The following is a 23,507-nucleotide window of genomic DNA, read 5'->3' as shown; positions in this document are numbered from 1 at the left end:
CCGCCTCTGTTCAAAGATGGTCGTTCAAGGTGGACATAGATGGCTTCTTTCACTCCTCTTTCAAACTATCTGCAGTGAACGTTACTTTTAAAATGTATTCCTCTACAGATTACAGAATACATGCCCAAAAATGTATTTTGTAACGTATTCCGTTACATTACTCAATGAGAGTAACGTATTCTGAATACTTTGGATTACTTAATATATTATTATGCTTTTTACAACTACACAAATGTACTATTGCTGGTTATTAACCATAGGAATACCAACTAGATTTTTAAATCTTAATATAAAATAAGTAACAGTAGGGTGGACATTAGGTAAGGCACTTTTTGCAGTGATCTCGTATAGAAAACTATTCCGCGCATATATGAAACAGGTCTGCGGCTCCAAACCGTAAAGGCATAAATCCGTAAAGGGGCCTCTGGCTAATACGTCGGGTTCCGTGTTGGGCTTGTAGCCGAAAACTAGCTTTACTTTGTTGTCTGGGTTAACTTTGCTAGCGAGGGACAGAGAGAGGCGTTGAAAGGCTGCTCCAACGGAGCTTATTGTTTCGGAGGAAAACACGAACACGGTCGAGTCTTAATAGCTTACTTACAACTTGGCTCGTCAGGCACTCTTTCTGGCTGCAGTGGTTATTGTATTTACATGCTTCCAGCTCCCGTTTCTGCTCGGTGACAACTCGTATTTTTCGACTATTTTTCTCCTTCCCTTGCGTTTACAGACACATAACAGGTATGGCAGTCCATTCTCCCTGCACCACGGACTACACTGCCCATGACGCTACATTCTTTAGGGCTATGCCTGTAACACTCTGCCTATTGCCTTCATATTAAATCATTTTTGTGAATAATTTAAAAAAAAATTTCTTCACGTCATTATGCAAGTAGGGGTGACATGGCCCGCGAGATTGAGACACAGGCATTAGAGCCTCTTAATGCGTGTTTTGTTAAAAATACAGAGGGCACAGGAAAATACTGCTGTGTAATCCATTCATTTCAACAAAGTAACTGTATTCTGAATACCACCTTTTTAAACGGTAACTGTAACGGAATACATATTTTGTATCTATTATACTCATATTTTGTATTTTAAATACGTAACGGCGGTACATGTATTCCGTTAGTCCCCAACACCGTCCATCTGCATCTAAAGGACAAAGGTCACTCCTTCGAGCATGCCAATGTTCACTTTTCAATGTTCACTGAAGAAGTCACTTGGATGAGTGACGAAATATTTCTCCCACTGAAAAAGCTATGTCCAGATGAACAGAATCAACTTTTGGGGAGACTTGGAAAAAATTTTAATATCATCCAGATAAACAAAGATGAAAACATTTACAAAATTTCCCTAGTATATCGTTTACTAGAGCTTGAAAAATGGCAGGTAGTTAGTGAGTCCAAAAGGGATTACTGTGTGGCCTAAAGGAGCGTTGAAAGCTGTTTTCCATTTGTCGCCCTCCAAATGCAGAGATCGAGTTTGGTGAAAATAGTGGCCCCCTGAAATGGTTCAAAGGCAGAGTTAATGATCGGAAGAGGGTATTTATTCTTTACTGTAATTTCATTCACGCCATGGTACTCAATGCATGGTCGAAGAGTCTTATCCTTTTTGCCACAAAGAAAAATCCTGCACCTACCAAAGAAAGAGGACGGATGGATGATGGCTGCTGCCAGAGACTCACAGATGTACTCTTCTATAGCATCCCTCTTTTCAATCTCCCTTTTCCCTCAGGCAATTATTGATCCTGAGTAAAAAGGAAACGACGCTTTTGAAAGATGACAGTTCATCGTGTGAGTTAACTCATCCTTCATTTAGTGAGTGAGCGCTTCAACAAACTCTTTGGAGATAGCTGTGCGAATTGGGTCTCCTCGTCCTCCACAAAAGAAACACAGTTCCATACACTTTTATGTATTTGAATATGTAACATGACTTAATGAAGACAAAATATGGACAATAATATATGGAAACAGTGACTACTCTAAACCAGCGGTCCCCAACCTTTTTTGCGCCACGGACTAGTTTGTGTCCAACAATATTTTCATGGACCGGCCTTTAAGGTGTCGCAGATAATTACAACAAAATAAAACCAGTACAAGTACCAAAAAAAAGAAAGAAGATTTATTAATAACACATGGGAAAATACCCAGGGAAACCAAGTTAATGATAAAAATGATTTAGAAAATTAACAATAAAAAACGATAAAACCCTGAAAACCATAAATTTCACACCTGAGCCTCGACTCTCGCGGCCCAGTACCAAATAACTCACAGACAGGTAGCAGTCCATGGCCCATGTTTTGGGGACAGCTGCTCTAAACCTCTTCTTTAACAAAATGGGACCTATTTACCTCCACAAACAGCATTTTTACTTTGTGATTAAAAGGGACCCATCTATCTCTATAGTTTGCTGTTTCAAGTTATATTGACAAATATATTTTTCTTTTTAACCCAAAGTCTGAAATAAAAAAAAAATGTTCAAGAAACCAGTTTTTATAGATATGCTTTCACCCCTCTGCAGTCTCTAATCTCGTTGCAGTGGCAGTGCAGGGTCTTCCGGTGTTGCTTGGGATGAATTGCTAATAGACTGCACATAGTGAGGTTTGGATAAACTGACTCTGGCTGACTTTGGAGAGCTCAGGCAGCTATTTTAGCTAATTTATTTATTATGTAATTTCAAATAAAACCTCTTATTTATGAAACTCTGGTGTTGGTCTCCATATTTATGTTGCCTTTGAGTCAGGTTGTAACAATATATATAAAAACTGGTTTCTTGAAGCTTTGAGCCTTTCTTATACTTTTGGATGCTCAGTTTGAAATTCAGAAGGTCATCTTGACCATATCTTCATATCCAAATCCATGAAGTTACAGCAATGCGATACTTCTGTTAGCAAGCATGAACAGCTGTACCTGAAAAAGGGTCGGTGAGTGTATATGTGTATGTTTCTGCTGTGTTGTACGCGATCACAATAACACAAAATAGGAGTGGCAATAACTGTTTTTAACTTCTTCTATACAGTAAATGTAATAAAGCACTATGACTACCCTTTGTTTCGATTAAAGGTGTCCCCATTAGAGAAACTCTGGTCCAAAGGTCAGTTATGACCACCCACTCCCACTGTAGTTTATAACCTTCTCTCACTCCATGAAAGACAGCACAAAGGCAAGCAGCACGATGACGGGCCTTCTGGTGTTGGGGATTGTGTTCTCAGCCTTCCAAATCGGCTATTCCAACATTCCAGGTATATAAAACTTTTTTTTCTTCTTTAACTTGCTAAACAAAAAGAATAGCCGAGCGCTTTTTTATACGTGAGGTTTACTTTTCATTATCAACCAGGCTTTCAGCTCACTGAGCTCATCTTTAGTGAAAAATCACAAAGACTGGAGACTTGTGTTGCTGTTTTTTTTTGTTTAGTTTTTTAATATGTACATGATTGGTGACCAAAACTGAATCAAATAGATAAGCTTCACCTTCAGTCCTTTCAGCCCAACATGGCGATTCTGTTATCAGTTTTTCTGAGATGAGTGGATGAACTGCACCACGCACTGGTGCAGTGTGTGGAATCACATAGAGTGTTGCTTAGACCTATTTTAATCAGTTCAATAGGAAAAAAAATGTTTATATTTATTTTGCAAGTCTAACGAGACATAAGTCATGTAGCGACTTCCAACTGATGCCAACAATGACTGTTTTCACTCTGGCTGTTTACCATACTGTAAATGTTATTTACATATTCTTCACGACTGCACAAAGCACTGAGATCGTGTTTGTCTGAGCCTGACCGTTATGGACATGCTGAGCTAAAACGACACTAACGCACAACTTCATCTCACTGCACCACAGAGTAATAGAATAGGAAAGGTAATAGCAGGTTAAATTAATGGATATTTAATTGAATTAAAGTTTAACTATGTTTATAAAAAGTTTGAAACCACTTCCTTACTGTGAAACCTATGAAGGGCGGGAGAGCTGAAAATGTGCCATAAATGATACTTTTTATTGCCATCATAAAAACAGGGAGTTGGTCTCTGCTGATGAGGTTAGTTAAACATTAGCTACATTTCTGTTTGAACATTATATTTTAGAGTATACTATATTATGTGTATTATTTGAAAACCAAAACATCCACTCAAATTTTTTTTTGCATATAAAATGTTTCTTACATTATGTTCTTTCTCATCCAACAGAATTCTGTCGACTACCTGCTGATGCGGGTCAGGGAACAAGCTTCAACTTTGCTGTGTATTATGATGTCAGCAAAGATCAGTGCAGCCCTTTCCTGTACAACGGTAAAGGAGGAAATGCTAACCGTTTCCAAACTGAAAGAGAGTGCTTGAGAAACTGTTCAGTCAATGCAGAAGATGTCTACCCTATGGATGGTAAGAATCATTTTGAATAAATCGTTTTCTAACCACTTACAACTTAATATGCAAAATCCAATCCAAACACACACAAAACATCTTCTGAAGAACTTGGGAACATAAACTAGCCCTGGCCTAGGCCAGACAACTCCTTCAGTGTAACTGACTGAGAGAGAAACTGACAGAAGAAAAAAGAAAAATGATCATTGTGTCGCATATTATCAGCACAAAAACCTTTTTTAACAGTTTTGTCCACATGCAATTTCTTTAAGTCCTAAGCAGCTGTAGGAAGGACAGGGGCTATTGAGTATTTGCAATGCGCCACCAAGTGGTGAAAGAGCACATCTTCCTAAAAATAAGTAAATGACTCGGGTGATTTGCCTTACAGTTATAATTAATCAATCAGTTAATTAGCAGCCATTGTTATGGATACTCTCAGTGATCAGTGACGATGATGTTTTCTCCCCACAGCTAGGAAAGCTTGCCACTTTAAAAAGGTGGAAGGTACATGCAATGGAAAATATCTGAGGTACTACTATGACTCTGTTTATGACAAATGCAAAAGATTCCTTTGGACCGGATGCCTCGGAAATGGAAACAGATTTTTTGACTTTATCAGCTGCAACTCCACCTGTGCTGGCATCCATAGTGAGCACACACATCTCTCTTTTACTGTCACTGTTACATGTTAATATATCAATATGTTATTGAATATTAATTAATGAGTCAGTGTTAATTTTAAAAAAAACACGCAGTACGATAACATGTTTTTTGTTTGTTTTTTGTTTGAAGATGATGGTAATGAGGCAGAGGAGGATGAGCCAGACACTCCAATTGGTCAGTAGACACACTTTAACCTTAAAGGACATAATGTGAGAAAAACAGATTGTTTTAACTATTATGAGTCAACTTCTCACTAGCTTTTTACTTAGCACCATATCCATTTACACAAACCTTATTGTTAAACAGCGATCATCTGTGGAGTTTTGCTTGCACTCATCGTCGTTGCTATCATCGGAACGGTGGTTTTCCTAACGCTTAAGTCAAAGTAAGAACAATTTTGTTTGCCTTAAACGAAAAGAAAGATCATTCCCCACTGGTAATGGCAATTTTTCTACAATTACTTTAATACTCGTTTTACTTCCTGTAGGAAAAAGAAGAAGGGTGCTGGGAAAAGTAAAGAGCCCCAGGCTGATGCGCCTCTTCAGGCAGAGAGAGACATTGAAATGTCATAGAAAACTTCAAAGAGCAACATTTAGATTTTACCAGCTTGGTTTTGGGCAATAATCCGTCCACTAGTTTTGATTTCCTTATAACAGTCATTACATTATTGAAATATTGTGTTTTATTTCATTTCTATCTCTTAATTATTTTTTAAGCTTTGATCAATAGAATTAGTCATTGTTAAATGAATAGAAAATAGATTGTTGTAATAGTAGCAATAGTTAAATAATCAAAAAAAAAAAAACCCTGAAAGACTTGCATCAATAATTTGGGGTCATTAGAACCCAGGCAGTGTTTTACACAAGCATTCAAACATAGGCAGGAGACAGGAAACAAGTTCACATTCGTTTGTTGCTTGAAAGGCTGTTAGTAGTTTGAGCTCATAATATTTCACTGTTTCCAAAACTGCATCGACACCTGGGGATTTGATGAAAAAACGTCTGAGGTCTGAATGCACGTGCCAATTCGAAGCCCAGCACGTATATTTAGAACTGTTTTTTGTACAATGATGTCTTACGCACTCTCTGTGATTATGTTTTCTTACTCAGCATTCGTAACTCTTGCACAGGCAGTAATGATCTAAATATAAAAAACGCATTCCTTCCTATCTTCTCACATCTTCATATTCTTCATTTAGTATTGCTTTATTTTGTATTGTATTCAGGGTATAAAAAGTATTCACAGAACATGGAATGTTTGATTTTAATAAATGTGCTGGTAGAAATTGATCTTAATGTCTTTTTCTATTTTTTGTTAGTGAGGAGGGATAAATGTTCAAAAAGACTGGAAATATCCTGAGCGTTGTTTTACTTTACAGGGTGTTCTTCTTAAGGTGCTTTTGTACTGTTTGAGTTGGAGCAAAGTTGAAAAGTGATCAAATTCAACTGTAACATTGTCTGATTGGTTCAATAAAAGATGCTGTTTCTTTTATTTGGATGTTAATTTTTTTCACTGTTAATTCCAGAAATACAGCTGGGATATATGCAGCTGCATTATTGGCTAGAATGTCCCATGCTGCAGAAGGTGACTTTTCTTTAAAAAAAAAACAAAAAAACATGGGTCCTTGTCCAATCTCGTCATCTGCACCTCCATGTGGCTAATTTTACAATTAGCTTTGGGCAAACAGGATAGAACTATTTGTAATCTGCAGAGAGGTAATCACAGATTTCGCAATATTGCATTGCAATCTTAAATCTTTTTCATTCATTGGTATTTCCTGACTTCCATGTGGGAATTATGCAAGTACACACATACAGTATCTGCTCTGGGCCTGATGCTGGCTGTAATGTGTACAAATGGACTTTGGTGTTTTCTTACCATCTAGGAGAGAGCTACACTACTCTCACAGAATCAGGGGTTAGGGTAGATAATCAACATTCTTTTGCTTCATTTCCATGACTATGGTAGAAAAAATACAGCACACTTTCAGAAAGCTATGTGGGCAGCAGGAGCTCATTTTTAAAAAAAATCAGTAAACAACATGTGAGACCACTACTTTATTAGGGTGAGAATAAAGGTGAAAATTACTATTCATCTGACCGCCCGCCTTTTGACTCGTGTGAAGAGACACCAACATATTACTCCGGTGATTGCTTCCCTTCATTGGCTTTCAGTGACTTTTAGAATTAAATGTAAAATCTTACTTTTGACTTATAAAGCGCTAAATGGCCACGCACCAAACTATTTGTCTGACCTTTTAGAGCTTTGTACGCCCTCTAGAGCCCTTCGATCAAGTGATCATTTACATCTTACCTTACACAAGTCTAGGATGGTTCATAGAGGGGATCGGGCGCTTGTGGTTGTGGCGCCGAATATGTAGAACGATCTACCTCTCCACATTAGAAAGGCCTCAACTGTCACTTTTTAAAAATCCCATCTTAAAACATATTTTTTCACTTTGGCTTTCGATACTACATGAGAGTTACCAATTCTTTTTATCCTAATTTTCTTTTAATTTTCTTACCTGTTGTTGATGTTAATGTCACTGCTTAATTATTACTTCTTTTTTTTTTGGTCAACTCTGTGTTGTCATTAAATGTGCTTTATAAATAAATAAATGAAATCTGCTTCTTAAAGCAAACCTCTAATAAGAGAATCACATGCATGGTCAAGATGTCCTGCTGAAGTTCAAACCAAGTGTCAGAAGGGGAAACAATGTGATTTAAGCAACTTTGAATGTGGCATGGTTGTTGGTGCAAGACAGACTGCTCTGAGTATTTCAGAAACTACGGATCTACTGGAATTTTCCCACAGACCATCTCTAGGGTTTACAGAGGATGGCCTGAAAAAGAAAATTTATACAGTGGCAGTTCTCAGAGTGAAAATGCCTTGCTGATGTCAGAGGAAAATGGTCAGGCTGCTTCGAGCAGATAGGAAAGCAACAGTAACTCAGATCTTAGTCGTTACAACTGAGATATCTACAAGCGCATCTCTGAATGTCGAACATTGAAGCAGATGTACTACGGCTGCAGACGACATCAAGTGCCACTGCTGACAGCTAAAGGTGGGAAAGAGAGACTTCATTAAAAAACTGGGACAACAGAAAAGTTGGAAAAATGTTGCTTTGTTTGATGAAACTTCTGCTGTAAAATTTGGAGGGCAGAGTCAGAATTTGGGGTAAACAGCCCCAAAGCATGGATCTGTCAATGGACCAGAATCTGTGATGAATGTTCAATCTATGCCAAAAAGGGATTAAGGAAGCACTGAAGCCAAAACGGGGTCCAACCTGGTACTAGAAATGTGTAACTAATAATCTAGAAGTGAGTGCATGATAACTTTTAATAATGGGGTGAATGCGTTGGGACCTTTAAAGGTGAAGAAAGATGAACCCTGCATTACTGCTTATTACTTGACACCTTCTGCAAAGGGGACCAGTGTCAAGATCTAGTTTTTCTTTGTTATTTCACTTTATAATGTATTCATGTGGAGCATAGTCCTAAATATGCTAAATAAATTTTAGCTATGTGTAGATTATATTAGAAACTATTCTCCAATATTCAAAAGGCACATGTTGCAGTTTCAGCTAATGTGGTCAGTGGATTAAGGCCCTAGTTACTGACTACTTTCTACATTTAAAGACACTGTGTAATAGGTTCATCTGTTAGTTGTTAATGGTAAAAGTTCACTTTTTTCATAGGTTACTTAATCAGTGATATGTAATTTTAACAGACCATGAAGCTTTACAGGTAGAAGTAGCATCTGTCCACGTTTACTCGGTTATTAAATGGTAACAAAATCATTAAGTAATTTTTTAGGTATGATTGAATAATAGTAATTTTTCATCAACATCCCAGTTGACCAGAATGATATCCACATAAAAAAAATCTTAAATATTGATAATCTTGTATCGTCGCGTTTTACAAAATTGATGTAAAGTGGTCGTGAGGCCCAAGAAACAAATTATTACATTTCCCTAATAATTTGGCAAACAATCTCTATCCTCAGATTTACTACAACTCAAATCCCAGCGATTAATTGCAGAGTTACGTGGTGACACTGTTAAAGTTTTTAAACGTTAAAGTCCCCTTTGTCACCTACAGGACAGCACACGATGCCGAAACACGAAAATAGACGTCATCATAAGCTCGCATGCGTGTTGGCGACCGAGGTTTAAACAAGGGAAACTTACTAATGACCTGCGACGAAAAACATAACAAAACAAAACGTTATAGAGGACGTGGCAAAAATTGATGTTAATATTTGTGTAACTACTAAGAACATAACCTCTACTAGTGTTATAAGCTACTTATGCGTTTACATGCAATCTCAAAATGAAAATAGCTGCTGTTTTGTTAAAAACTGGAGCAGCAAAATATCAGTAAACATGACAGAAAGAGCTGCTGTCCCAGAGTAAGGTCGATTTACAACGTGGCTTTGGCCAGCTTTAAGCAGCAGTTAAAAGGGGGGGACGAAAACGGAAGTGGTGGGAAAAATTCTCTGGTTAAGTTTTTAATCTTTGTCTGTGTGTGTGTGTGAGCCGGCAGACAGTACGTCACTTCCTCAAGTTATTTCCATTTGTTTGTGGAAAGCGCCAGCAGTTATCTGGTACCTCTTAACACCAAGGATAAGGTTACGATTTCATCTTACAGTATGTGCGGGTGGAAGCAGCGGCTCTTTTTATTTATGTAAACAGTTTTAATGTGAAATTATGGAAGCTATACAATAGCTGCATAACGCGTCGGCGTAAGCAAAAGCAGGAAAACGTGCGTTCGCCACCAGAAGTAGTAGATCTGCTAACGTTAGCTAGCTAGTTTTAGGTTAATTGGCTAACTATTGTTAGCTTCCCGGGTCCCGGTACCGTTGGTGTGTTAGTGCTGGTTATAAAGTCGGTTCACTCACAATCGTGAGCTGATGGAGTGCCCTCATCTGAGCTCAAACATAAGCGGTGCCTTTGATTCTTCCAGGTTCCCTAACGGTACTCCGTCCTCCTGGTGTTGCAACGGTAAGAGGAGCGTTTTTCTGTCTTTCATTTTACTTCAGTAAAATTAATTTCGTTGTACATAAGCGTAGCTCGGTGCGCAGTATTTTTGGATGCCAACTTGTGAGCAGACTGCCATATTTCTGTCTGCTAGGTAAGCACTAGCCACGAGTCAACAGCAGATATCGCAAGGGCAAATCACAATTCGCCATATCTTTATGGCTGTTGAGAGAATTATTCATTTACATATGCGAGTTCATTAAACGGAGTCATCTTTTATGTTCAGTTTGCAGGTCTAATAAAAGTCCATGGATTTGCCTTACCTGTCTGATGGTTCATTGTGGACGGTGAGTTTTGGTTTTGTTTTGTCCGCTAAACCGCCCTCTTAGTAATTTTATTAAGGAAGCTATTGACTTTGGGACAAACAACTTCAATCATTCAGTCACTTAAGGACACACTAAATAAAGCGGTGTAGACTGCAGCCGGTGGTCACTGAGATGACTGTGAAAAACCCTCAGTTGTGATTTTAATATGATCGATCCTACTGGCCCTAGCCTGTGCTTATTCTGTTTAATAAAACGTAAAAAAATATTCTGCCAAACCTTTTTTTTTTTTAAACAAAAAATGTGTTTCCAGAATTCAATTCACATTTGTAAGCTTTATAACACAACAGACACTTGTTAAACTTCTGGGACGGGAAAAAACACTTCTGATTTTAAAACATTCCCCTTGTGTAATTGCGTAAAACCTTTTAACTAAAAATAAATACATTTTTGAGCATAACTATTGAGTCATTTCAAGGAAATTCCAGATGTGTGTTTATAAAGCTGTCTCTTTCCTCATAGATATGTCAATGGGCATGCAAAGAAACACTTTGAAGAGAATCAAGTCCTTTGTGTTAGTCAAAGGAAGGGTGAGAAACATGAAAAAGAGAAAATCCATCATTCTGTTTGCATGGACTGCAGCAGCTACAGTGTGTTTTGGTAAGTGTTCTCTCTGACTACAGTCTGACTCATCTCTTACCAGTCAGAGGATTGTGTTGTCATTTAAAAAAATAAAATGATCCAACTTTATTAAAATCTGTATCGATTGTAATAATTTCTTCCACATTTCTATGCTACCGGAGAAAGATGTAACAATATTAGTATATTTGTAATAATAATATTTTGTTGTTAATGTGTATTTAATAGTTACAGATGTGATGAATTTGTTGTGAACGACACCAAACTTGGGCAAGTGCAGAAGTTGCGGGAACATCTTCAGAGTTTAGAAAAGTAAGTATTAAACAATATGTTCCTCATTTTACTGTCATGGTTGCCTTTTACTGTTTAAAAAGGACAACTTTTTTTGATATCTCAAGAGTAGGGCTGCAATGATTCATCGAGTAGTTCGATTATAAAAAATTGTCAATGCAAATTCTTTGCTTCAATGGTTCATTTAACACACACACACACCATTGTGTTAAATGATATAAATACGAGTTTTTCACCTGCATTTGTCACGAAAAACAGAAATTCAAACATATTAAGGACCAGCATGTGAATAAAAAGTTTGACAACATTAAGCCCACACAGCTCCCAGTTTTGAACAAAAACACAACAGCAGCAGTGATGATGATGCCGACATAATTAAACGCGTAGCTGGAGTTTGTATACAGAGGTGGAGCCACGCTGAGCTCTGACTGAGTGAAAGAAAACACAGGAACAGTGATCATAGGAACAGTGATCACCAATAAAATCCTTACTGGGAAACAGCTAGCAGGAGGTCGTCATCAAAGCACCTGATCAACAAACTCAGACAAACTTTGTAGCTGCTCCATCCACCGCCATTTGTTTTACACCGCGCAAAAATCTGCAGTAAACCTCCAGAAGTTGTATTAAAATCTGCAGATGAACTGTTAACTTAGTCTAACACCATGTTTAAATTATACAGCTTACTGAAGGCTGTTTTTACATTGAAGTGAAACCTGCAGCAAACAGGGATGAGTCTAAAGGGGGGATGGAGTGTAGTAAACTATAATAATTTCAAGGCTTTTGTAACACTGTTCAGATTGAAATTGAAGTAATATAAAATATTGTATTAATTAAATAGCTTTTTTTAAACAATACAATGAAAAATGTACATGGGCCAGTACATTCTGAGTCATTGTCTTGGTGGTTGTTAAGCTGGACACTGAATTATTATCAGTATTAATTAATGTCTACAAAACGTCTGTTTCGACAACACTAAAACATCAACATAGGAAGAGCCTTCCAAAATAAGTAAAGGTAAGTTTTTATGCCTTAGTTTAGTTTTAGAATCAGAATACTTTATTGATCTCTAGGGGAAATTATTTTGGTTACAGTGCTCCAGTATAAACGGTAACAAAGACAATACACTAAGTAAGAAATAGACACAATATATACATGACTTGTATGCATATAAGTCACTATTGATAAATAGCTGAATAAGAGGAGAGCATGTGCAAAAAGGGTGTAGCTATTGCAGTATACAGTGTGTTAAGTGGATGAGTTGTACAGGGAGATGGCCACAGGCAGGAATGATTTCCTGTGTCATTCAGTGGTGCTTTTTGGTACTCTGGTGCTCCTGTGACTGACCAGCATGTCATGCAGTGGGTGGGAGGTATTATCCAACATTGTCTTTATTTTGGACAAGTTTGCATATACATCTTGTTTTATTCAAGTTTGACCTTTGACTCTACTTGAGATTATTTCTATAGTTCTGCATTAAACAAAATGTTTAGTTAAAAATGTAATTCAGTATGGCATGTTTGAACAATCAGAGAGTTTAGTTTGTTTTTTCATTAGAAATTTTGTAAAACAGTTCAACTTAAAAATATTTCAGTATCGATAGATTACTTGATTACTAAAATAATTGATACCTGCAGCCCTACTCTAAGAGTATGCTAGGCAAGTTAAGACATGCACCAAAGTAATCTGCTTTATCCAGGTGACGCAAGTAATCTTTTCTGCTTACAGTTCAGCACTAATGGGTGAGCGACAGAGGAAAAGGAAACTTCAGGACAGCCCAGCAGGAGATGGCAAGCTGTTAAAAGACAGTGTAAGTAATAGTTCAAGGCAAATGTTTGCTGCCTTGAAAAAAGAAGTAAAGATAGCAGCTACTTTAGAATCACACTCCCAGCACAAAAGACTGCACCACTCTTAAAACTTTTGCAAGACTATTTTTTACACTGTGGTGCAGGGCTTCAATTAAATGAGTCACAGCGTCTTTATAGAGCTGTACGCCAACTGACTTTAAATGTTAGCTTACAGCAGAATTTTTCCATATGGCTTTAAACATGCACATATACTCGTCTCTCTCAGGATGGCGTGGCTCTATGTGCTACAGGCCTGCGCAACCTTGGAAACACATGCTTCATGAATGCCATTCTGCAGTCCCTCAGGTAAGTGCACTGAGGACGAGGTATGTGGGTGATGAACCGAGTCTGTGGCACAATTCAGTGGCTCTGCCCCTGTAGAGCCAGGGCCCCACGAGCAGTCATCCTTTATTAATATAGTCTGGGGCACAGTTAGGGGGATTACAGAGGCTGCTTGGAAACAAGACACAGTCAAAGGCCAGGTTTCCCTGATAATACACATTTAGTCACAATGCTAAAGGATTAGAGCAGTGGGGTTCCACATTTACAGACAACGAAGCTAGTATTCTTGCAAAATATCTTTTTTCTTTTTTTCATTTTCAATATATTGATTAGTAATTTGAACATCTAAAAAATGTCACGAATAAGCAAATTTGTTGCTTTGAATTTTATTTTGTCAGGTTGTCATCACCTGGCAACTTCTGCTGCCTCTTTAAAGTCAGTGAATAAATAATTAGATGTATTAAGACAGTTTCAGCTGTAGTTTTTTTCATTCATGGTTGCCAACAAACATGAAAACAAAGGTTAAAACCTTGTGTGGACCACAGCATGTTTTTTTTCAGGTTTTCCACACTTACTCTTGCTTTAAAAGTCCAAAGGTTGGATGTATGTTAGGTTCCAGCATCATCCCTTCAAATATGAAGTTAACTTTGTTTGAAAGCATGTACATATATTATATGTAACTTTGAGCCACACCTCTTAATCAGTGAATTCAGACCCTTTAACATAGCTGTACAGTGGGGCAAAAAAGTATTTAGTCAGCCACCGATTGTGCAAGTTCCCCCACCTAAAATGATGACAGAGGTCAGTAATTTGCACCAGAGGTACACTTCAACTGTGAGAGACAGAATGTGAAAAAAAAATCCATGAATCCACATGGTAGGATTTGTAAAGGATTTATTCGTAAATCAGGGTGGAAAATAAGTATTTGGTCAATAACAAAAATACAACTCAATACTTTGTAACATAACCTTTGTTGGCAATAACAGAGGTCAAACGTTTACTATAGGTCTTTACCAGGTTTGCACACACAGTAGCTGGTATTTTGGCCCATTCCTCCATGCAGATCTTCTCGAGAGCAGTGATGTTTTGGGGCTGTCGCCGAGCAACACGGACTTTCAACTCCCGCCACAGATTTTCTATGGGGTTGAGGTCTGGAGACTGGCTAGGCCACTCCAGGACTTTCAAATGCTTCTTACGGAGCCACTCCTTTGTTGCCCGGGCGGTGTGTTTTGGATCATTGTCATGTTGGAAGACCCAGCCTCGTTTCATCTTCAAAGTTCTCACTGATGGAAGGAGGTTTTGACTCAAAATCTCACGATACATGGCCCCATTCATTCTGTCCTTGACACGGATCAGTCGTCCTGTCCCCTTGGCAGAAAAACAGCCCCATAGCATGATGTTTCCACCCCCATGCTTCACAGTAGGTATGGTGTTCTTGGGATGCAACTCAGTATTCTTCTTCCTCCAAACACGACGAGTTGAGTTTATACCAAAAAGTTCTACTTTGGTTTCATCTGACCACATGACATTCTCCCAATCCTCTGCTGTATCATCCATGTGCTCTCTGGCAAACTTCAGACGGGCCTGGACATGCACTGGCTTCAGCAGCGGAACACGTCTGGCACTGCGGGATTTGATTCCCTGCCGTTGTAGTGTGTTACTGATGGTGACCTTTGTTACTTTGGTCCCAGCTCTCTGCAGGTCATTCACCAGGTCCCCCCGTGTGGTTCTGGGATCAAAGCTCACCGTTCTCATGATCATTTTGACCCCACGGGATGAGATCTTGCGTGGAGCCCCAGATCGAGGGAGATTATCAGTGGTCTTGTATGTCTTCCATTTTCTGATGATTGCTCCCACAGTTGATTTTTTCACACCAAGCTGCTTGCCTATTGTAGATTCACTCTTCCCAGTCTGGTGCAGGTCTACAATACTTTTCCTGGTGTCCTTCGAAAGCTCTTTGGTCTTGGCCATGGCGGAGTTTGGAGTCTGACTGTTTGAGGCTGTGGACAGGTGTCTTTTATACAGATGATGAGTTCAAACAGGTGCCATTCATACAGGTAACGCGTGGGGGACAGAAAAGCTTCTTACAGAAGACGTTACAGGTCTGTGAGAGCCAGAGATTTTCCTTGTTTGAGGTGACCAAATACTTATTTTCCACCCTGATTTACGAATAAATCCTTTACAAATCCTACCATGTGGATTCATGGATTTTTTTTTCACATTCTGTCTCTCACAGTTGAAGTGTACCTCTGGTGCAAATTACTGACCTCTGTCATCATTTTAAGTGGGGGAACTTGCACAATCGGTGGCTGACTAAATACTTTTTTGCCCCACTGTATAAAATCAAGCACCTATCCATGCACTCTTCCTTTACCAACATTTGTGAAAAATGTATCCAACTGTGTGGGAACCTTTAGAGAAGGGAGCTCGACTGTCTCGCAGAGCCCGACCTCAACCCTATTGAATAACTTTGGGATGAATTAGAGTTTAGATTGCAAGCCAGGCCCTCTTGTTAAACATTAGTGTCTAACCTCACAAAGGCTCTTCTGGATGAACGGGCAAAATTGTCAAAAGCCTGTTATACTGTATCTGCAAATAGATACAGAAGCTCCTGCAGATGTTGTCACCCAGTACGTTTGTGCATATAGTGTATTTGGAACTTGGATCCTCGATCCCTATAGTGAGGTGATCTGGTAGGTGTGTTATACTGGGGTATTTTTACTAGAAGCATTTCCATATTTTCAGGATAACACTGCTTCAGTTCATGGGGCATACTGGGACATTGCTATTTCAACTAAAGGTTTAGAGACTTTTAGAATGCGAAGGTGCTTTGAACCTGTTCTCCCAGCGTTTAATCGTCCAGCATTTTATTTTGACACTCTCCTGCTCTTTCCTTTAATTCGTGACCTGTCGGCTGTCTGCTGATGTTACGTTTGAGACGACTGATGGCAAAATTTGTTTCTTTGACAGCAACATCGAGCAGTTCAGCTGCTATTTCAAGGAGTTGCCTGCTGTGGCTCTACGCAGTGGTAAGACGGCAGGAAGAAGGATGTACCACACCCGCAGCCAAGGGGACAACAGTGTGTAAGGTCCTCTTCTGAAGGAGGGACGATTTATGGGCAATAATTAACGTTAATTTCAGCAAGTAAAATTGGCAACATTGTTAGTTGTGAGTGGTTCTGTAAGGCATCCAGTTCTAATGTTATTGCTGAAAAGGAAAAGATGGGTAGGCAAATGAAGAAGAAAAAAATCAGGTATAATTTAAAAATCCAGAAAATTATTTCGGTTAAGTCTAAAATAAAGTTTCTTTATGTTGAACAGATCTTTGGTGGAGGAATTCAGGAAAACTCTCTGTTCCCTATGGCAAGGGAACCAGACCGCCTTCAGTCCAGACTCCTTGTTTTATGCCATATGGAAAATCATGCCAAGTTTCAGGTACACCCACATTGTAAAAACTGTTTTCTATAAGTTAAGCTGCTAATGCAGAGCAGGAAACTGTTTCCGTTTCAATTCTGTTGTTGTTCCGAAGTGTTACCGTTTTTAGTCACACTACTAACAAAGGTGCATTGTGTTTCAAAAAACTGCAATAAACCATTGTGAGTCATTGCATGAATGCAATTTAAAGCTGTGTTTGTGTGTGCAGAGGTTATCAGCAGCAGGATGCCCATGAATTCATGCGTTACTTACTGGACCACCTCCACAGGGAGCTACAGTACAGCCGTAACGGCGCGTCTCATCCAGTCTCACCTCAGGATGGAGTCAGACTCTCTAGTACAGATGGCAAATGCTGCACGTGAGTCCTTCTAACCATACACTGATTTTGCTTTTGTTGTCTCAGCGGGATCCTGAATTTTTTTGCATATAGTTAATATTTCCTACTTTTTTCCAGTTAACACAGACTAGTTGTAACAATATACTATCGGCATGACCATATTTAGCAGTAAGTCACTATAACTTGAATGTAAAAGCTACTGCATGTTTTGTTTTTTTTATTCTTTACAGAAATGGGACCGCCAGTGTTGTGACATCCATTTTTGGTGGTATACTTCAGAATGAAGTCAACTGCCTAATTTGTGGGACAGAATCTCGAAAGTTTGATCCATTTCTTGGTAAGACATAAACGAAACCACACACTGAGCGGCTTTTGTTGTCCCATACAGCAAAGTTCATGTGTCAGTGTTTGGCAAGATAACACAAAAATAAATTTGGGTTTCTGTAGCAAATCTTTTTATTGTTGCTCTACATCATAAAGCAAATAAATGAATGAAAAGCCATTTATTATAGAGTTATATAGTTAAACTTGATATAGCCTGATGGTGCGTGACACGTCATGTTTTTCCCCTTGTGTGTTTTTTACTCAGATCTGTCTTTGGACATTCCCAGTCAGTTCAGACAAAAGAGAAATAAGGACCAAGAGCCAGTGCCAACATGCACTCTACGTGGTAAGTTTCTTGTAGTCAAAAATGATCTTTTATAGGCCTAGTTTCAAAGTTTGTGACACTAAAATTCTTCAGAGCTTTTCAATTTTTTTGTGTGTATTTGTTTTTGTTTTTCTTTAAGACTGCTTACATAGCTTCACCGACCTGGAAGAACTCGATGACACAGAGCTGTATTACTGCCATAAGTGTAAAAAGAGACAGAAATCAACCAAGAAGTTTTGGATCCAGAAGCTGCCAAAGGTTTTTTTTATATATATATATATATTTTAATATACACTTCACTGTATCTACTATTAAACTATAAAAACATATGTTTGCTTTTACTTCTTAAATAAATTGCACTTTTGTTTCTACTCATAGGTTTTGTGCCTGCACCTAAAACGGTTCCACTGGACTGCCTTTTTGAGAAACAAAGTGGATACCTATGTAGAATTTCCACTGAAAGGTCTGGACATGAGAGGCTACTTACTTGAGGTGAGCCCAACACTCACAGCCTTTTTATTTTCTTTGTTTTTCCACAACAGCTACATTTAAGAGTCAGATCAAATGCTGATCTGCAGTTTAATCAGGAGACCGTAAGATATGCTTTTAATGGCAGATAATACAAAGGCCAGAGTAGGTCGGTGAGAAAACACACCAGCTAAAATTCATAAAAACTGCAGTAAATGTTTGCAGAAATTTGCTACAATTTTGCTGGCTCCTAAAAACTCACAGTGCTGTATCAGTAAACACTTGTACAGCCAGTGATGATCATCTTTTTCCATTTTTCTGCTCTTACGACAGAAAAACAAGTTCACAGAAATTACCATTGTGGAAATTGTTGGTATCCAAGTCAGTGTGGTAGGAAAGATCACAACAGGAACGTAGTTTACTTATGCTAGTTTGAATTTTTTGTAATGAAGCATTATAGTTTTGTTACTTAAAAAAAATACATTTGAAAAAAGTAACACACATTTATCTAAATAAGAATTTATATCAACACAATGGTAAAAACACATTGTGGTTGTTGGCAGTGACACTGATTGTGATTGGTTGATGAGGCTGGTGTCCTAAAATGTACACGAGTGCTCTGATTGATAATAAAGTATTAAAGAAATATGCTAAATTATTAACAGTAGTGCACAGACCTGGGTTGTTAAACTACCATCTGTAGCAAATGCATTTTTCATTATTGGATCAGTGGTTACCACCTGCATTTGTGACTTTCTGATAGATCTCCAGCTGGTTACGTAGGAGGTCCGTGCTTGTGTTCACAACTTTGCAAGATGCTGTGATGGCTGATTCACACTTATGTCTGATTCGGGGACATGGAGTGTCTATTTCATTTCATTTCAGAGTGCAAATAGTTTTATACTGGGCATAAACTGCTTTTGATTAGATCTTTATGTAAGGTCTGGAATTCAGAGTACTTGTGACAAGTATTAATCTTGTTTGTCTGAATGCTCCAGAGCTTCAGGGGGTGCTATTCTACAGCAAATCGCTTTTCTGACCGCTGTGCAATAAGTATGTCAGTTTTTTGTTATAATACGAGAGCTTCTCCTAACATACAACCACAATTCCTAAGTAGTTGGGACACTGTAAAATGCCAATGTCTCATAAATCCATATTTGATTCATAATTGAACATAGAAAACACATCCAGTGTTTAAACTGAGAAAATGTACCTTTTTAGGCAATATATAAGCGAATTTTATATATTTTATATACAGCAACACATCTCAAAGGAGCAGAGACAGGGTTACATATAAAGTTTAGCATTTTTTTGCTGAAATATGCAAGGCCAACCTTGAAAAAGATGTCATCTGGATGCTCTAAAACCCATATGTGCCTTTCAGTGTTGATGGTGTCTTTCCAAGGCCTATTTCAAGTTCCAGTCACTCGTGCACTCCCATACTGTCAAAAAGGATTTCAAATTTCGATTTGTCTGATTTGTCTGTCTTTTAAATGAGCTTTGGCTGAGAGAAAACTGCAAGGTTTCTTGATCAAAGTCACATATGGCTGCTTCTCTGTATGATGGAGTTTTCCATGACAGAATCATGTCTGTTTTTAATGCATTGCTGACTGAGTGAAGATCACCACATCCAATATGGATTTTAAGCTTAGTCCCTTTGTCTCCAAATTCTGTGAATCCTTTCATTATTATGTACTGCAGATAAAGAGTTGTTACACATTTTTTTAGATGCCATTTTTTGTGGATTGGTGAACCTCTGTCTACTTCTGAGAAATTCTGTCACTCTAAGATGCTCTTTTTTTGCCCAATCATCTGTTGCCAATTAACTGGATAAGTTGCTAATTGCTTCTCCGGCTGTTCTTTTAATGGGGCATTCGTGAATAAGCCAGAATTCAGGATTTTTGAGTTCCCATATGGAATTTGATGTGGAATGCCCACTCAGCTTTTATTTCTCATTAGGAAAGTCGGTAGAGCCCACCAACCCTGAGTTAGCAATCCAAGATGGAGTTGAACGTAAACAGTAGTAAAACTTTTTTTTTTTCTTTTTTGTTTTTACATTATTTTGGAATTGGGTTTGTACTTTAAAATTATTAGCAAACATAAATCTTTAATGTTTGTGTGACTTTTTTTTTCAGTCCAAGAGCTCAGTTGCAGATCTGCTCCTTTTGCTCTGTCAACAGATAAAAATAGTCTTGTACATTGTTCTTCACACAGAAGGTCAAACAACACATGTACACAAATACAAGCAATGAGTGAGAGCTCGGGATGTTGGCAGCTAATTTGCTAAATAACAGGAAAAACTGGTCTAGTCAAAACGACAGAAAAATCCTCGGAAAACATTAAAAAGTGAACAGAATTTAAACCATTGCAAACACACACTGAGTGAGATTGTTTTGGCTCTGTGAGTTCAGCAGTGCTAGCAGCAGTGACCTTCTTTTCTGGGAGCTTCCACATGAAGAATGTGGTCACACCTGGCCTCGGCTGCTTGGCTCTAATCCAGTTTATTCCGGCGAAGCTGATATACAACTGCTTTGTTTTATTTTTTGTTTGTTTGTTTTTTAAAACATCAAAATACTGCAAAACAGCCTTGTTACCATGGTTGTTACTTGCTTTAATCTGTTCAACTGCCATCGAAAGTGTGGTGAACTGGAAGTGGTCAGTGTCCCTGTATCCCAGCTCAACCAGTAACTGCTATTGTACATGAATAAAATAAGAAAAACAGGCTTAACTGACTCGTAATTCTGGTACTGACTAGATCAGGGGTGGGCAATCTCAGTCCACGAGGGCCGGTGTCCCTGCAGGTTTTAGATGTGTCCTCGAACCAACACAGCTGATTTAAATGGCTAAATTAGCTCCTCAACATGTCCTGAAGTTCTCCAGAGGCCTGGTAACGAACTAATCATGTGATTCAGGTGTGTTGACCCAAGGTGAGATCTAAAACCTGCAGGGACGCCAGCCCTCATGGACTGAGATTGCCCACCCCTGGACTAGATAGTGCAGCAGCGTTTAAACACGTAGTCCATTAATCGCGTACATCTCTACTCATAACTGAAGGAGTGTAAACTGTTTTGATTATTATCTGTCTGCCAGTTTGTGGCTTGTATCCACTTCCAGGTGTTAAGGGCATTTCCACAGCATTTTCCTTTTGCTCTGTTGTTTTTGCAGCCAGAGAAGTCATTACCAGGGAGCTGCCTGTATGACCTTGTTGCTGTCGTGGTGCATCATGGATCTGGGTGAGTAGTTTAACATTGTTGAGTCTGGCTTTCCTGATTTGTTAGATGGCGTAAAATGCGGTAATTACACAGCTTTCTTAGTCAAGAAGCATCCATGTTTAGAGGTCATGAATCAAAGCTATAATTAATAACTGATTTAACTTGATGACTAATTATTTCCTCTGGATAAAAGGGCCAGCTTGATCCATATTTTGTTTTTTTTTGGTTTTTTTGTACAAGTGTATTTTTTGTGTTGTAGAAGAATAAGGAACTGAATCCTAACATGCATTCAAGACTGGGCTATGGATCTGTGCATTATTATCTGCCAGCTTTGAGTTACTGTATAGCCGGATCACATCCGCTTTGTGAAAGCTGCAGTTTAAAAATTTATGTAGCCGCTAAAAGGCATTAGGCTGCAAGTCCTTGAAAACACATTTAGATTCAAACAGAATCAAAGTGCTTTTGTCTTTGGCCTCTAGGTGGCAGTGTTGCACTGCTGATATATTGTCGAGCTGAATTCTCCCCTCTTGCTTCAGCAACGATAGATGAACTCTTGCATGAAAGCAGGCAGCAGAATATGACGTGTGTTTGTGTTCACAGGGTTGGGTCGGGGCATTATACAGCGTACGGCAGCCATGAGGGTCACTGGTACCACTTCAACGACAGCACAGTGACTCTGACCAATGAGGATACAGTGAGGAAGGCCAAAGCCTACATCCTCTTCTACGTAGAGAGGACTGGTCAGGTGCCCTCTGACACAAGCGCATCAAACAGCACAGCCACGAATAAGCCTGCCGTGGACGCTGCAGCTGTGGACAGTGTTTCTCCAGAAATAGTTTCTCAGGACACAGTCGTAGCCGATACGGTAGCTACAGATCTGGATTTTGCGGACGCAGCATCGTCACACGAGGACGTCGCGGGCGAGAAAGAGGAGGTAGATGTGAACAAAGACATGGCTACACTGGCTGAGGGTGACACAGTATCAGTGAAAGCTGCAGCAGATGCAGATACCTCAGACAAGGCTGCAACAGAAGAATCTCACCAAGCTCTACAAACTGTTGCACAATAAATAATTCTTTGAGATTTCACTGCCTCAGACCAGCTCGTGACTTTTGTTTCGACTTCACCTCAATCACATTTGTCACCGTGCTTGATTATAATTTTCACATAACATTCACATTTTCACTCTTGTGTTATGATTTGTTTGAAAGCGTCATGTTTTAACTTGCTGCTTAATTTGTTTAGTAGACTTTTTGCATGTTTTCTCTCGATGATGTGCCCTCATACCGAGGTAGACTTCTCCATATCCAATAGATTCCAAAGGTGATCGTTTAAAGTTTAACGTATTGAAGCTTTAGCCTTGGAAAACCTCAGTTGGTCCAATGTTTAGCCTAGACTGAAGAGATTCATTGTCAAGAACACTGTGTAATATTTGGCATTTCTATTGTTTTTAAAGTTTCACATGTCATATTTTTCACCTTAAGAGCCCAGTAGTTCTGTTTTCCAGTCATTAGAGGATATTTTAAGATTTAGAATGCAATGCATTTGACTGACTGGTGCTCATTAGGGCTTTAGAAAGTTGTTTTAACTTCTTGACCAGAACCAATGTAAAAAGAAGTGATCATTCTCAAAAAGTTTGCCTGTACTGATGCTGGAGTATCATGTAACATTTTATGTTGATTTGAAATGGCCATACACGGGGACCTGAAGTGAAATTCTCTTCAAATGTGTACCAGGCAACACGAACATGACAGAATACAATGGAGAACATTTTATTAAGATGTTTGTGTTGGGCTGTTTTTATCATCGACGGCAACCGGCCGACCCGCTGCAGTAAAAGGCAAACAAGACGCCACGGTTCACGTTAGGTGGTGGTTGCTGCACTGTCACAAGGAAAGATGGTAAGACCAAAACTAATAAAGTGAAGTTCCAAGTTAAGATTTTGCAGGAGTGAATATTGAAGAAAAACATGTATAGAAATCTGTTCATTAGTCAGGAGTAGGGATATTAACCTAGCGAGCAGCTCTG

At 38.7% G+C, this 23,507-nt stretch overlaps 2 protein-coding genes and 1 long non-coding RNA gene across 5 annotated transcripts; 2 read left to right on the top strand and 1 right to left on the bottom strand.

The window, feature by feature from the left end:
• Positions 1-1,296: 1,296 nt before the first annotated feature.
• Positions 1,297-10,573, bottom strand: LOC146704620 (uncharacterized). 2 transcript variants are annotated; one of them, XR_014921197.1, is made up of 3 exons: positions 10,323-10,573; positions 1,637-1,744; positions 1,297-1,499 (listed from the first exon to the last, which is right to left on the bottom strand). It is a non-coding gene; the product is annotated as an uncharacterized LOC146704620 (long non-coding RNA). The 2 variants fall into 2 exon arrangements; XR_014921198.1 differs by lacking the exon at positions 10,323-10,573 and adding an exon at positions 9,921-9,983.
• On the top strand, positions 3,120-6,512 carry LOC146704621 (thrombin inhibitor hemalin). The gene is made up of 6 exons (XM_085465133.1): positions 3,120-3,238; positions 4,185-4,376; positions 4,830-5,006; positions 5,151-5,195; positions 5,328-5,406; positions 5,509-6,512. Exons 1-6 carry the CDS (start codon positions 3,142-3,144, stop codon positions 5,591-5,593), a joined length of 675 nt encoding a protein of 224 aa, XP_085321259.1. The 5' UTR covers positions 3,120-3,141; the 3' UTR covers positions 5,594-6,512.
• Positions 9,506-23,258, top strand: usp3 (ubiquitin specific peptidase 3). Of its 2 annotated transcripts, none has more exons than XM_085461880.1 (15): positions 9,506-10,023; positions 10,286-10,346; positions 10,845-10,982; positions 11,190-11,273; positions 12,978-13,059; positions 13,323-13,402; positions 16,349-16,462; positions 16,700-16,813; positions 17,022-17,171; positions 17,381-17,487; positions 17,740-17,820; positions 17,939-18,057; positions 18,178-18,291; positions 21,433-21,500; positions 22,080-23,258. In XM_085461880.1, the coding sequence occupies exons 1-15, from the start codon at positions 9,933-9,935 to the stop codon at positions 22,546-22,548; spliced, it is 1,872 nt and encodes a 623-aa protein (XP_085318006.1). In that variant the 5' UTR covers positions 9,506-9,932; the 3' UTR covers positions 22,549-23,258. The 2 variants fall into 2 exon arrangements, with proteins under 2 accessions (XP_085318006.1, XP_085318007.1); XM_085461881.1 differs by lacking the exon at positions 9,506-10,023 and adding an exon at positions 10,099-10,153.
• The last annotated feature ends 249 nt before the right edge of the window (positions 23,259-23,507 follow it).

Source organism: Copadichromis virginalis, linkage group LG7 (assembly GCF_057382275.1).
Source record: "Copadichromis virginalis isolate Kocher_CV1m ecotype Utaka linkage group LG7, C_Virginalis_male_GT1.1, whole genome shotgun sequence".
Classification (NCBI taxonomy): domain Eukaryota; kingdom Metazoa; phylum Chordata; class Actinopteri; order Cichliformes; family Cichlidae; genus Copadichromis; species Copadichromis virginalis.
The sequence above is the reverse complement of the archived record's forward strand: the minus strand, read 5'-3'. Positions and strand labels throughout refer to the sequence as shown.